The sequence below is a fragment of the Nycticebus coucang genome, chromosome 14, assembly GCF_027406575.1.
Source record: "Nycticebus coucang isolate mNycCou1 chromosome 14, mNycCou1.pri, whole genome shotgun sequence".
Classification (NCBI taxonomy): Eukaryota; Metazoa; Chordata; class Mammalia; order Primates; family Lorisidae; genus Nycticebus; species Nycticebus coucang.
In genome coordinates, this window is record NC_069793.1 from 351,339 (window position 1) to 366,647 (window position 15,309).

The window sequence follows — 15,309 nt, forward strand, 5'->3', positions numbered from 1 at the left end:
ACCTGGGGGGTCGCTGCTTTCGGCAGGCGTGTCCTCACCTGTACAGGGACCAGACACTGCAGAGAAGATAGCACCACTGGGTCCCATCTGGGCCAGTGATCACTTGCCCTTGGGTTTGTGTGGGGTGCATGTATGTCCTACCCAGTGCACATTTTGAATCTGGAAACTCATCTCCCCTGTAAATCCTGGGTCAGGATGTTGTCTGTTGTATTAACGCATGCTCTGCTGAAATAAGAGGTACACATTTTGGTGGCTGGCTGTGGCATACACAGGACTCTACTGCTCACAGCCTCAGAGCTCCATCAATGAACAGCCAGGTTGTTTGTCATTGAGGCAGACTTGACTTTTTTGGGGGGTGGGGTACAGTCCTATGGAAACAGCCCCGCCCCTAACTGTGCAGCCCACAAGTGACCTGCCCCCATCGCTCCAGTCTTGTCTCTTCGAGATGTGGTGTGGGTGGATGTGGGCGGCAGCCTGGGCTCCCATGGTGCCCTTGAGCTTGGTCCAGCAGTGTTCTTTGTGCCCTCTGTGCTCATGGCCTTGCGTTGCCTGATGGGCCATAGCTGTCTGTCCACGACACGTGGGGAAGCATTTGGTGGTCTCCAGTGTGGACGCCCAGCAGTGGCATCTCTGGTCACCAGAGTGCCCTCTCCCAGCGGCCTCGCCCCTGTCTGTACTCAGAATTGCTGGAGTGAGGGGGAGGGGCGGTCTCCTGGTTTGGGGCACTGTTTCTGACCAACTTTGCATTTGAACATTCTCGTGTGTGAAGTGTTCAGGTGTTTCCCCTTTTTGCAAGTTGGGCTGATTGTTTCTGTAGTGTTGTGTTATCGTGCTGGTCCAGTCCTGACCTGGAAGGTCCCTTGCAGGGCAAGTGACTAATAGCTACTGTCCCGGGTCAACAGCTTGTCCTTTCACCATGAACAGTGTCACTCAGGGTTTCTCTTAGGGGTTATGATGGCATATCTAACATTTTTTTTTCTTTTTTTTTTTTTTTCAGTTTTTGGCCAGGGCTGGGTTTGAACCCACCACCTTTCGGCATATGAGGCCGGCACCCTACTCCTTTAAGCCACAGGTGCCGCCCCTAATATTTTTTTTCTAATGCCAGGTTGTCAAGATTTTCTCCTGTGTTTTTTCTTTTACTTTTTCTTTCTTTTTTTTTTGTGATAAAGTCTTACTATGTCACCCAGACTGGAATGCAGTGGTGCCAGCTAGGATTACAGGGATGTATCACCATACCCAGCTAAGTTGTTTTTTATTTTTCTTTTTTTGAGACAGAGTCTCACTTTGCTGCCCTTGGTAGAGTGCCATGGCATCCTAGTTCACAGCAACCTCAAATTCTTTTTTTTTTTTTTTAATTATTGGGGATTCATTAAGGGTACAAGAAACCAGGTTACACTGATTGCATTTGTTAGGTAAAGTCCCTCTTACAATTGTGTCTTGCCCCCAAAAGGTGTGTCTCACACCAAGGCCTCACGCCCTACCTCCTTTCCTCTTTCTGCTCTCCCCTTCCCCCACCCCCACTGTGTCATTAATTGTCATTAATTGTCCTCATATCAAAATTGAGTACATAGGATTCATGCTTCCCCATTCTTGTGATGCTTTACTAAGAATAATATGTTCCACTTCCATCCAGGTTAATACAAAGGCTGTAAAGTCTCCATTTTTTTAATGGCTGAATAGTATTCCATGGTATACATATACCACAGCTTGTTAATCCATTCCTGGGTTGGTGGGCATTTAGGCTGTTTCCACATTTTGGCGATTTTACATTGAGCTGCAATAAACAGTCTAGTGCCAGTGTCTTTATGATAAAAGGATTTTTTTTCTTCTGGGTAGATGCCCAGTAATGAGATTGCAGGATCAAATGGGAGGTCTAGCTTGAGTTCGTTGAGGGTTCTCCATACTTCCTTCCAAAAAGGTTATATTAGTTTGCAGTCCCACCAGCAGTGTAAAAGTGTTCCCTTCTCTCCACATCCACACCAGCATCTGCAGTTTTGAGATTTTGTGATGTGGGCCATTCTCGCTGAGGTTAGATGGTATCTCAGGGTGGTTATGATTTGCATTTCTCTAATAATTAGGGATGATGAGCATTTTTTCATATGTTTGCTAGGCATTCGTCTGTCTTCTTTAGAGAAGGTTCTATTTATGTCTCTTGCCCATTGATATATGGGATTGTTGGCTTTTTGTGTGTGAATTAATTTGAGTTCTCTTTAGATCCTAGTTATCAAGCTTTTGTCTGTTTCAAAATAATGCAAATATCCTTTCCCATTGGATAGGTTGTCTATTTGCTTTGGTTGTTGTCTCCTTAGCTGTACAGAAGCTTTTCAGTTTAATGAAGTCCCATTTGTTTATTTTTGTTGTTGTTTCAGTTGCCATGGCAGTCTTCTTCATGAAGTCTTTCCCCAGGTTGATATCTTCCAGTGTTTTACCTATGCTTTCTTTGAGGATTTTTATTGTTTCTGCCTTAAATTTAAGTCCTTTATCCATCTTGAATCAATTTTTATGAGTGGAGAAAGGTGTGGGTCCAGTTTCAGTCTTTTACATGTGGATATCCAGTTCTCCCAGCACCATTTATTGAATAGGGAGTCTTTCTCCCAGTGTTTATTGAAGATTTGGTGGTTGTAAGATACTAGTTTCATTGCCTGGTTTTCTGTTCAATTCCAATGTCAGTGTCTCTATTTTTTTGCCAGTACCATGCTCTCTTGACCACTATGGCTTTGTAGTACAGCCTAAAATCTGGTGTGGTGATGCCTCCAGCTTTGTTTTTGTTACTAATAAATGCCTTAGCTATATGGAGTTTTTTCTGGTTCCATTCAAAATGCAGAAGCATTTTTTTCTAAGATTGAAAGTACAATGTTGGTATTTTAATAGGGATGGCATTGAATCTGAGATTGCTTTGGGAAGTATAGACATTTTAACAATGTGGATTCTTCCCCACCATGAGCATGGTATGTTCTTCCATATATTAATATCCTCTGCTATTTCCTTTCTCAGGGTTTCATAATTTTCTTTATAGAGGTCCTTCACCGCCTTTGTTAGGTATATTCCTAGGTATTTCATTTTCTTTGAAACTATTGTGAAGGGAGTTGTGTCCTTAATTAGCCTCTCATCTCGACTGTTATTGGCATATACAAAGGCTACTGACTTGTGGACATTGATTTTATATCCTGAGACATCACTGTATTTTTTGATGACGTTCAGGAGTCTTGTGGTTGAGTCTTCTCTAAGTATAAGATCATATCGTCAGCAAAGAGGGAGAGTTTGACCTCCTCGGCTCCCATTTGGATGCCCTTTATCTCCTTGTCTTATCTAATTGTATTGGCTAGAACTTCCAGCACTATGTTGAATAGTAAAGGTGACAGAGGACAACCTTGTCTGGTTCCAGTTCTAAGAGGAAAAGCTTTCAGTTTTACTCCATTCAGTAAAATATTAGCTGTGGGTTTGTCATAGATAGCTTCGATCAGTTTAAGAAATGTGCCCAATATGCCTATACTCCTCAGTATTCTAATTAGAAAAGGATGCTGGATTTTATCGAATGCTTTTTTTGAGAGGATCATATGGTCTTTGTTTTTGCTTCTGTTCATATGGTGAATAATGTTTATGGACTTGTGTATGTTAAACCAGCCTTGCATCCCTGGGATGAAACCCATTTGATCATGATGTATGACTTTTTTGATGATATGCTGTAATCTATTGGCTAGGATTTTGTTGAGAATTTTTGCATCTATATTCATAGTGAAATTGGTCTGAAATTCTCCTTTGTAGTTGGGTCTTTTCCTGGTTTTGGTATCAGGGTGATGTTTGCTTGATAGAACATGTTGGGGAAGATTCCTTCCTCCTCAATTTTTTGGAATAATTTCTGCAGTACAGGAATAAGCTCTTCTTTGAAGGTTTGATAGAATTCTGGTGCAAAGCCATCTGGACCAGGGTAATTTTTTGTTGGGAGATTTTTTTATTGTTTCTTTGATCTCAGTGCTTGAAATTGGTCTGTTTAGGAGCTCTATTTCTTCCTGGCTAAGTCTAGGGAGAGGGTGTAATTCCAAATATTGATCCATTTCCTTCACATCGTCAAATTTCTGGGCATAAAGTTTCTGATAATATTCAGAGATGATCTCTTGTGTCTCTGTGGCATCAGTTGTTATTTCCCCTTTGTCATTTCTGATTGAGGTTACTAGAGATTTTACTTTTCTATCTCTAGTTAGTTTGGCCAAACGTTTATCTATTTTTTCAAAAAAATCAACTCCTTTTTTCATTAATTTTCTGAATGGTTCTTTTGTTTTCAATTTCATTGATCTCTGATTTAATTTTGGATATTTCTTTTCCTTTGAGCCACAGGTGCTGCCCTGGATATTTCTTTTCTTCTGCTGGGTTTAGGCTTAGATTCTTCTTTTTTCCAATTCCACAAGATGGCTTGTGAGTTTGTTGATGTGCTCTCTTTCTGTTTTTTGAATGTGGGCATCTAAAGCAATAAATTTTCCTCTCAGAACTGCTTTTGCAGTATCACACAGGTTTTGGTAGCTTGTGTCTTCATTGTTGTTATGGTCAAGGAAATTAATGATTTCCTTTTTTATTTCTTCCTGCACCCAACTGTCATTCAACAGAAGGTTGTTTAATTTCCATGCCTTTGTGTGGGGTTGAACATTTTTGCTGGGGTTGAGTTCCACCTTTAGTGCCTTGTGGTCTGAGAAGATACAAGGTAAAATTTCAATTCTTTTGATTCTGTTGAAGTTTGTTTTGTGTCCTAGGATATGATCAATTTTGGAGAATGTTCCTCCATGGAGCGATGAAAACAATGTATATTCTTTATCTTTGGGATGGAGTGTTCTATATGCGTCTATCAAGCACAGTTGTTCTAGGGTCTCATTTAAGTCCCTTATATCTTTGTTTAATTTCTGTTTGGAGGATCTGTCCAGCTCTGTAAGAGGAGTGTTGAAGTCTCCTGTTAGTATGGTGTTATAGGATATCATATTGCTCAGACTGAGTAAGGTCTCTTTCAAGAATCTGGAAGTTGGCTTAGCACCCGTAGCACAGTGGTTACGGTACCAGCCACATACATCGAAGGTGGTGGGTTCAAACCTGGCCCAGGCCAGCTAACCAACAATGACAACTGTAACAAAAAATAGCCAGGCATTGTGGCAGGTGCCTGTAGTCCCAGCTACTTGGGAGGCTGAGGCAAGAGAATCTCTTGAGCCCAAGAGTTTGAGCTTGCTGTGAGCTGTGACACCATGGCATTCCACCAAGGGCAACATAGTAAAACTCTGTCTCAAAAAAAAAAAAAAAAAAGAATCTGGGAGCATTTAAGTTGGGTGAATAAATATTTAGAATTGAAACGTCTTCTTGTTGTGTTTTTCTGTTGACCAATATAAAGTGACCATCTTTGTCTTTTTTGAGTTGAGTTGCTTTAAATCCACATGCATCTGAAAATAAGATTGCAACCTCTCTTTTCTTTTGAATTCCATTTGCCTGAAAAATTGTCTTCCAACCCTTAACTCGGAGTTTTCATTTGTCTTTTGAAACTAGGTGTGTTTCCTGCAGACAGCAAATGGATGGCTTGTGTTTTTTAATCCAGTCAGCCAATCTATGCCTCTTTAGTGGGGAATTCAAGCCATTAACATTTATTGAGATAATTGATAAGTGTGGTGGTATTCTATTCATCTTATTTTGTGAGAGTCCATTGCTTAGCTTTATCTTTTGCATCATTGTGGAAGTTAGGTTCTGTCCTTTAATTTCTCAGTTCTTACTTTGCTGTTGATCCATTGTGACGGTAAGTATGTAGAACAGGTTGAAGTATTTCCTGTAGAGCTAGTCTTGTTGTGGTGAATTTCCTTAATGTTTGCATATCAGTAAATGATTTGATTTCTGTCAATTTTATTTATTATTATCATTATTATTTTTTTTTTTTTTGTAGAGACAGTCTTACCTGATCGCCCTCGGTAGAGTGCCATGGAGTCACACAGCTCACAGCAATCTCCAAATCCTTGGGCTTAGGCAATTCTCTTGACTCAGCCTCCCAAGTAGCTGGGACTACAGGCGCCAGCCACAACACCCAGCTATTTTTTTGTTGCAGTTTGGCTGGGGCTGGGTTTGAACCCGCCACCCTCGGCATATAGGGCCGGCGCCCTACCCGCTGAGCCACAGGCGCCACCCTGATTTCTGTCAATTTTAAAGCTTAGCTTAGCAGGATATAGAATTCTGGGTTGGAAATTGTTCTGTTTAAGTAGATTAAAGCTAGATGACCATTGTCTTCTTGCTTGGAAGTTTCATTAGAAAAGTCTGCAGTCACCCTGATGGATGTGCCCCTGTGGGTCAATTGGCGCTTACTCCTGGCAGCTTGAAGAATCTTGCTCATCTCTTATTTGATTCTGTTTTTGTATTTCCTTTTGGTTATTTTCCACTTTATCAGCAGTTTTCTTCATTGTTTTCATCCTCTATGTTCTAAATTCCTTTTCTGTCATTTCTAACATTTCTTTATAGGTAGAATCCTCTGGGAGGATTTTTTTTTTTTTTTTTTTTTTTTTGAGGCAGAGCCTCAAGCTGTCACCCTGGGTAGAGTGCTGTGGCATCACAGCTCACAGCAACCTCCAATTCCTGGGCTTAAGTGATTTTCTTGCCTCAGACTCCCAAGTAGCTGGGACTACAGGCCCTGTACATTCATGTCACAACTTCAAGCAGGTGTATGTGGCTGGCTACTTGAGCTATAGGCATCGCCTTTTCTTCTTTTTCAAAGTTGTTTGAATTATCTGGGTCTCTTGAATTTCCAAATGAATACTAGGATCACCTTTTCTACTTCTGTAAAAAGAGCAGGCAAAATTTTAATAGGGTTTACACAGAATCTGTAGGTCTCTGTTAGGAGTGTTGTTGCCCAGAGAATATTAACTCTTCCTGTTTATTCAGGCCTTTGATTTCTGTAAACAATGTTTCGTAGTATTCAGAGTTTAAGTTTTGAACTTTGTTGAATTTATTTTCAAGTATTTTGTTCATTTTGATGCTTTTATAATAGAACTATTTTCTTAATTTCATTGTGCACTGCTCATGGCCAGTGTTAGGAACACAACTTACCTTTTTGTGTTGAACTGTGTCCTGCAACCTTGCTGGCCTTGCTGATCAGCACTGATAGTCTGGGGGTGGTGGTGGGAGGATTATTTTAGGATTTTCTATATTCAAGATCATGTCATCTGCATATAAAATTTTACCTCTGTTCCAACGTGGATGCCTTCTGTTTCCTCTTCTTGTCTAACTGTTTTGTCTGGAGCCTCCAGTATGTTGGGTACACCTGGCCAGGGAGGACATGCCTGCCTTGTTCCTCATCTCAGTCTTTCTTTTTTTTTTTGAGACAGAGCCTCAAGCTGTCACCTTGGGTAGAGTGTCGTAGCATCACAGCTCACAGCAACCTCCAACTCCTGGGCTCAAGCGATTCTCCTGCCTCTACCTCCCAAGTAGCTGGGACTACAGGCGCCCACCACAATGCCTGGCCATTTTTTTTTTTTCGGTTGCAGCCATCATTGTTGTTTGGCAGGCCCGGGTTGGATTTGAACCCGCCAGCTCAGGTGTATGTGGCTGGCGCCTTAGCCGCTTGAGCCAAAGGCACCGAGCAGGTGTGGGATTTTCATGGGTACCCCTCTCAGGAGGAGGAAGTTCTGTTGCATTCTTGGTTTGTTGAACGTTTTTATCATAAAAATGCTTTTCCTTCGCCAAATGAGATGATGACGGGTTTTTTCCTTGATTAATATGACATGTTACATTGATGGATTTTCTTACTTTGAACAGCCTTGCATTCCTGGGATAAATCCTACCTGGTTATGGTGTGTAACCCTTTTTATATACTGCTGGATTTGGCTTCCGAGGATTTTGTCTAGGATTTTTGCATCCATATTCATAAGAGATACTATTGTGTAATTTTCGAGGAATGTCTTTGTCTGATTTAGGCATCAGTATCAATTAGGGTTTTGGGGTGTTTTTCTCATGATTCTGGGGTCAAGGCATATCCTGTCACCATAGCTTCCCACTGGTGGTGCCAACCCTGACCCTGCTGAAGGTGTCGGTCATTTGCACTGCACCCTGACCCCTCCTGCTGCCCCTTCCCATGCTGTGTCCTCTGGAAGGAAGTCCTTGTGAGCAGCCAGAGGGGAGGGCTGGGGAGGCTGTGCTCCACTTCTTGGAAGGTGGAGTGTCTACGTATTATTTGGAGATCCTTTTTTTTCCCTGAGATAAGGTGTCACCCTATTGCTTAGGCCAGAGTGCAGAGATACAGTCACAGCTCACTGTGGCCTTGGACTCTTGGGTTCAAGCGATCCTTCTGCCTCAGCCTCCCCAGTAGCTTGGACTGCAGATGTGTGCTACAACACCTGGCTAATTGGTCTTAACTGTGCTGCCCAGCTGCTCTCGGGCACCCTACCTCCTTGGCCTCCCAAAGTGCTGGGACTATAGTGCTAAGCCACACATCTGGCATATTAGGGATTCTCATGCAGAGGAGATTTGTCTCTTCTCCATCAATTAGTTATTCAGTCATATATTTTATCAGTATGGACTCACAGATGTTTATTTTGTGCTTTGGGTTGTATTCCCATACGACTTTATTTAGTTTCCTGAATTGTGTTGTCCATCAGGCGCTCTCCTTGGGTTCTAGTGTCCCTTTGACATGCTACCTGGGAGTTCCTGATTTTTGTTCTGTCCTTCTGAGCACTTCCTGACTTTGTGGCACCATGGGTGCTCCAGGCTCATCTGGGCACTCCCACCCTGGCCCTGGAATTGCTGCTTGTCCAGGGAGCCCTGGGCCCTCATCGTGGAGAACACAGGACCCTGAGACCTGGCCTGGTGTGCATCACTCCTGTGGAGTTGTGGCTCCCAGCACTCTGGGCTCACAGAGCAGGGACACCTGTGTGCTGAGGACGAACACACACACCTCTGAATGCAGTCAGTTCTGATTGTTCCCTCTCATGCCCCGATGTCAGCACAGGGCTGGGTTAGTCTGTCCTGCCACCAACCACCTTCTCCCTGGGAGCTGCCTCAGCTAGGGAGGGCCATGGGATCAGAGGTCTCAACTGGCCTCTGCCAGAGTGGTGTGGTCATGGGCTTGACCTCTCGACCTGTGTATATGGGGCTTCCCTTGAGTTCAAAGCTGGCTGCAGGGCCTGAGCCTTTGGGGCCTGAGCTTGAAGGTGGCACTTGGTCTGGTCTCGGCTCAGGTTTCTTGCCTCAGCTGCACAGTCACTGACAGCAGCTGTCAGATCCCACCTAGCGGGGCACAGGCCAGGGCCCTGACCAGGGGGTGTGTCATGCCGCGGGGCAAGGCACAACTCCTGTGTTTAGCTTTGTTGGCCTCTATCCCCGGAGACGATGTCTTATCCACTTCAGCCACGGACTGAGCTCGGGTGTCTCCTGTCCTTGATGTGGCCAGGTCCTACCTGAGACACGCGTGTGTCCTCACTCTGCTGCCCCTCCCGGACCACTGCTTTGTCCTCTGGTCTCCACGCTGTGGAGCCTCTTCCTCTTTGTGACCCTGGGCGAGTGGCCAGAGGGGCTTAAAGGGAAAGTAAGGCCTGCTCAACGGCCAGCACTCTCCCTTAAGGGGCCGTCCCAGAGTGGTTCTGAGGCTGGGAGGAGTGTCCAGCCAACGTTGGTGTCTGTCCCACAGATATCCCACTGGTGACTCCTCTGTGAGGGCGTCTGGCCCTGCAGACCTGCTGGTGGAGACAAAGGTGGTAGGAGCACGGCCCCTCTATGGCCTGTATGAGCAGGGACTGGGTCTGCAGCCCTGTGCTGGCAGCAGGTTGGTCATGATGCAACCCCAAACCATGACCAGCTGGCCCACTAATAGGGGCACTGGCCTTGCAGACGGTGCAGGATGGCCGGCAGTTTCTGAAATACATCGACCCCAGCCTAGGGGTCCCACTGCCCGAGAGGGACTATGGGGGAAACTGCCTCATCTATGACGCGGACAACAAGACGGATCCCTTCCACAACGTCTGGGTGAGGGCCGGGCCCTGAAGCAGGTCCCTCTCCAGGTGCTGCTCCCTGGTGCCTCAAGGGCTGCTGCCCACCCATGGGGTCTCCTCCTGTCCCAGGACTTACTCAGGGCCCCATTCAGTGTAGATGGGCTCTGAGGGCACTTGCCATCCCAGCTGTCGGTCTGTCACCTGCAGGGCTCAGGCAGCCCCTGTGTGAGTCTCAGGCCTCGTCCCCAGGTCTGACATGTGCTGCTCAGAGGTCCTGGGGTCCCTGCTGACCTGCCAGCAGCAGGGTACCCAAGCAAGGGGGGCTGTACCCGAGGATCCGGCCCTGTCTTCCACAGGATAAGCTGGATGGCTTTGTTCCCGCACACTTTCTTGGCTGGTACCTGAAGGTACAGCAACCCCCTCTCCTAACCTGATCCCTTGGGCCTGCCCTGGGCTGTAGGTGGTTTCTGACCACAGGGTTGACCCTCAGTGTGCACTGGGAGTGTGGTGGGCGGGTGAGTCTTGGCAGCCAGCACTGTGCCATCCCGGAGGGCCCCAGAAGCTGCCGGGAGCCATGAATCCCTGCTGTGTCCTCAGCATTGAGGGGCCGGTTAGGGACCACAGACAGGAGGGCAGGAAGTCCCACCCCAGCCTGGGCTTGGGTTGCCCTGGTCCCACTCTGAGGGAGGTGGGCTGGCACCACGTGTGGCGGGGCCTAGGGCAGCCCTCACGTGGCAGCTGGGCACGCGGCTGGCAGAGGTCACAGGCCCTCCCCAGAGCCCGATGCGTGTGCCTGTGGCGGGTTGTATGTGCACATCCCACGGCGGGCTGAGTGCGAGGAGCCCCGCGTGCCACAGACGCTGATGATCCGGGACTGGTGGATGTGCATGATCGTGAGCGTGATGTTCGAGTGCCTGGAGTACAGCCTGGAACACCAGCTGCCCAACTTCAGCGAGTGCTGGTGGGACCACGTAGGTGTCCGTGCCCCACCTCTGGCAGGAGGGACGGTGGGGTGGCCATGGGCTCTCGGGGGCTTGTGCACCCCCAGCTGTCAGGCCGGGCGCCTTATTCTGGTGCTGGGGCCATGGGGGTCTGCTCGCCTGTCCCGTCCCCCAGTGGATCATGGATGTGCTCATCTGCAACGGGCTGGGCATCTACTGTGGCATGAAGACCCTCGAGTGGCTGTCCCTGAAGACCTATAAGTGGCAGGGCCTCTGGAACATTCCAACGTACAAGTACGTCTTGGAAGCTTCAGAGGGGCCTGGGGGGTGGAGGCTTCTGCTACCCTGCCTTGGTGGGCCCTCCCAGAGTCTCTGCCGTGTTGAATGGGCTGTCAGCCAGGACCCCTGCCCCTTGGGGGCCCCTGCACTGCCTGTCTCCTGGTCTCCTTACGAAGTAGTCATAGGTGCTCTGTTATCTCTACTTTGGGATTTGAAAGCAAGAAGCAAAAGTCCAAGTCAAGTCCTGGGGCCATACTGGGGTGGTCTCCCCTCCTGTTGGTGCCCAGCTGTACCTGGGGATCACTGCACTCTCCAGCCCTCTCTGAAGGGCTGGACCCACACTGGGGGGCTGAAAGAGGGATTCTGATCAGGGGAGGCTGGGCAGGTGGGCTGTGCTGGTGCCGCCCCATAGCTAGAGTGGCCTGGTGGGAGCCTCGAGACCAGAGTGGTCTGACGTGCAGGGTGGGGTTCGGGGGCCTCCGTTCCCAGGCTGACAGCTCTGTGGTCCCCAGGGGCAAGATGAAGAGGATTGCCTTCCAGTTCACACCCTACAGCTGGGTCCGGTTTGAGTGGAAGCCTGCCTCCAGCCTGCGCCGCTGGCTGGCCGTGTGCGGCATCATCTTGGTGGTAAGGCCATTGCCTGCGGTCGCGCAGCTGCCTGGATGGCCAGAGCTTGGGCTCACGCTCTACCATCCCCCAGTTTTTGCTGGCAGAGCTGAACACGTTCTACTTGAAGTTCGTGCTGTGGATGCCACCAGAGCACTGCCTGGTCCTCCTGCGGCTCGTCTTCTTCGTGAATGTGGGTGGCGTGGCCATGCGGGAGATCTACGACTTCATGGATGACCCGTGAGGGCCTCAGGCCTGGGGCTGGGGTGCTGGGAGGAGGCTCAGAGGGCAGGAGGCAGGGCCTTGGTGGGTGTGGCCTTCCAGAGGGCCCTTGCGTCAGCTGCTGCCCCCCTCTGCAGGAAGCCCCACAAGAAGTTGGGCCAGCAGGCCTGGCTGGTGGCAGCCATCACGGTCACGGAGCTGCTCATTGTCGTGAAGTACGACCCCCACACACTCACCCTGTCCCTGCCCTTCTACATCTCCCAGTGCTGGACGCTTGGCTCTGTCCTGGTGCTCACCTGGACTGTCTGGCGCTTCTTCCTGCGGTGAGTGAGGTGGGGGCTGTTCTTAAAGGAGGCCCCACCTGGCCAGATGCCTTCCCGGCCCCTGTGGGGGCAGTTTGTTCAGTTGGCATCTGAGTAGCTCCCAATGTGCCAGCTTCCCGGGGACGGCCTGCCTCAGCCTCTCCCTACCTACATCTCCCAGGGTGCCAGACACTCATGGAGCCTGCACTAGCATCTGGCGTGGGAGCAGGTGTGACCTGTCTCCCCACCCTCACCCAGGGACATCACCTTGAGGTACAAGGAGACCCGGCGGCAAAAGCAGCAGAGCCCGAGTAGTCAGGACAGAGCCGTCGGCAATGGGGACCAGCACCTGCCAGGGCTGGATGAAGACCTGCTGGGGCCTGGAGTGATTGAGGGGAAGCAGGTGTCCACTCCACACTGACTAGTGCGTTCACCCCCAGAGCCTCCTGGAAACTGGGCCCCCAGGAGCTGTTGCTTGGCCTCACCTCGAGGTCTTATTTTCCTTTCTCCTGGACACTCCACCCAGCAGGGATTGAGGAGGGATGAAGGAAGCCCCACCCAGCTTCATCTCCATGTGTGCACGTATGTATGTGTGCATGTAAACATGTACACATGGTGGCTACGTGTGGTGTACACATGTGTCCTTGGCTTCTGAGGCTTCTCCAGACCCATGAGCTGGTGGCAGGGCCAGGGCAGCTGGTTCCTCTGGAGGGAGGGTCTCTGCTCCCTCCTGCCTGCTCAGCCCAGTGACCTTGGGCCCACTGGCCGCCCCATCACCCAGCCCTGGCATGGCATAGTCCTGGGCATCTTGTACTCTTATCTCCCTTGGCCCAGGCGCTCTGAGGTGGTGTGTGTGTGAAGGAGGCTCAGCCATACACTCAGTGGCTGGAAGCACTGATCAGGTTTTCTCTGGTCTTCGTTTAATAGACTAACTTGGTGGTATGTGGATGGGGTCAAGGATCACTGGACTGGCTCCTCCGGTTGCACTGAGTCAGAAACTCTAGGGGCCAGAGGACTGTAACTTGGTGCTGGGATTACATAGTCTCTGTGAGTCCCTGAGTTTGGGTCATCCCCATGAACAAACAGAACAAATAAAGTGGTGACGAAGGTCCGCAGCTTCCAGCCCTCCCTTCTGTGTCTGAGAGCCCTGCAGAGCACAGAGAGCCTTAGCTTGGCCTCTGAGTGGGTGAGTGTATAGGATACAGCCCTCCTCCTGGTCTCACAGCTGCTCAGGTCTCACAGGAGGTCAGGCCTGGTGACTGCTGGGGTACTGGCCACAGGATTCCTGGGAGGGAATCTAGCTACCTTTTCAGGCTAGAATTTTTTTTTTCCTGCAGTTTTTGGCCAGGGCCGTGTCTTAACCCACCACCTCCAGTATATGAGACCAGTGCCCTACTCCTTGAGCCACCTCAGGCTAGAATTTTTAAAACCTTACCATGAAAACTTTTCTTTTTTTTTTTAGACATAGTCAGTGGAGTGCTGTGGCATCATAGCTCACAGCAACCTCAAACTCTTAGGCTTAAGAGATTCTCTTGCCACAGCCTCCCGAGTAGCTGGGACTAGAGGCGCCCACCACAATGCCCAGCTATTTTTTTTGTTATTGTAATTGTCATTGTTTAGCAGTCTGGGGCCAGGTTCGAACCCTCCAGCCCTGGTGTATGAGGCTGGTGCCCTAACTAACCACTTAGCTATGGGCATTAAGCCATACCATGAAAACTTTTAAACACATGTGAAGCAAATGTGCAGGCTGAAGATTTCAGCCCGCTACATTGTGAGGCTGAAACACATTGCCCACTGGAGAATTCCATTTGACACCTCCGGAAGAGGTCGTTCTCCTGTAACTCCCTTCCCTTCCCAAGAGCTATCAGGGTGGTTCCCTATGGACTAGACTCCTGTGTCCCTTGAGGCTCCTCTGCACAGGCTAATGTTAGAGCTGCCCTCCCGTCCCCTTCGGAGTAGCTGGAGGTACCCCTCAAGTTGCTGTCCTCGTGGTGATAGCTTTGATCCCTTGGTGATAGCAACTGTCATCTGCCCACTGCAGACACCCTCCCTGTGCCGCCTCGGCTATTGTGGACCATCTGGGTGTAGCCTAGGTAGGGGTAGTGACACCTTGCTGGGATCACTGCCTCTCATGGTCCTCACTCCGACCCAGTTCTGGTTTTGAGGTCCTGTGCATTTCTTGCCCAAGGCCTGGGGTCACCATTTCTCCAAGGAGCCCTGGTTCCTCTGCATAAGGCAGCAGTTCTCAACCTGTGGGTCATGACATTAGGAAGGTTGAGAACAATTGGCATAGGGGCTCATACTCAGAAATTGATTTTGTGGGCATTTGAATGGCTTCACAGCAATGAACCTAAGTTCCTGCCCACAGGCCACCTAGAGTAGTGACCCTCTTTTTTTTTTTTTTTTTTTTGTAGAGACAGAGTCTCACTGTACCGCCCTCGGGTAGAGTCCCGTGGCGTCACACGGCTCACAGCAACCTCCAACTCCTGGGCTTAAGCGATTCTCTTGCCTCAGCCTCCGGAGTAGCTGGGACTACAGGCGCCCGCCACAACGCCCAGCTATTTTTTGGTTGCAGTATTGGCCGGGGCTGAGGTTTGAACCCGCCACCCTCGGCATATGGGGCTGGCGCCCTACTCACTGAGCCACAGGCACCGCCCGAGTAGTGACCCTCTTAACAGTGCAGATCGTCAGATGAGGCCAACTGGGCTTGAGGGTAGGCCGCCATGCCCTGTCCACAGAGTTGCAGAGCTAATGGGGGCTCTGGGCAAGAACATGGGCTGGGCTGGACTGGACCTGGCCCAGAGGGGAGGGTGGGGGCTGGCAGTGCAGAAGCCGAGCTGCAGGCCTGGCCAGGCCAAGGGTAGCTCCCAGCATGGCCACAGAGAATCCTGCCACTGGTGGGCTGGCACACCCTAAGCCCCAGTATGGCGGGAGGTGGGCTTCAATATAGTGACAGAAGGGGCAAGAGCCCTGCTGACGCTGGGTAGTGAACTGTTTCTACCCTCAGCGGACCCCACAAGGACA

The 15,309-nt window shown here is 49.3% G+C and overlaps 1 protein-coding gene across 3 annotated transcripts in view; it reads left to right on the forward strand.

Annotated features, from left to right (window-relative positions):
* Nucleotides 1–13,393, forward strand: part of PTDSS2 (phosphatidylserine synthase 2) — a 40,442-nt gene extending 27,049 nt beyond the window's left edge. For 2 of the 3 annotated variants that reach the window (XM_053562655.1, XM_053562653.1), the window contains exons 5-12: nucleotides 9,835–9,969; nucleotides 10,292–10,342; nucleotides 10,793–10,906; nucleotides 11,052–11,170; nucleotides 11,668–11,782; nucleotides 11,856–12,001; nucleotides 12,121–12,306; nucleotides 12,544–13,393. In XM_053562655.1, the coding sequence (XP_053418630.1) occupies nucleotides 10,799–10,906; nucleotides 11,052–11,170; nucleotides 11,668–11,782; nucleotides 11,856–12,001; nucleotides 12,121–12,306; nucleotides 12,544–12,706 (837 nt within the window). In that variant the 5' untranslated portion in view covers nucleotides 9,835–9,969; nucleotides 10,292–10,342; nucleotides 10,793–10,798 and the 3' untranslated portion in view covers nucleotides 12,707–13,393. The remainder of the gene's footprint in view (nucleotides 1–9,834; nucleotides 9,970–10,291; nucleotides 10,343–10,792; nucleotides 10,907–11,051; nucleotides 11,171–11,667; nucleotides 11,783–11,855; nucleotides 12,002–12,120; nucleotides 12,307–12,543) is intronic. The other variant, XM_053562654.1, reaches the window with a different exon arrangement.
* The last annotated feature ends 1,916 nt before the right edge of the window (nucleotides 13,394–15,309 follow it).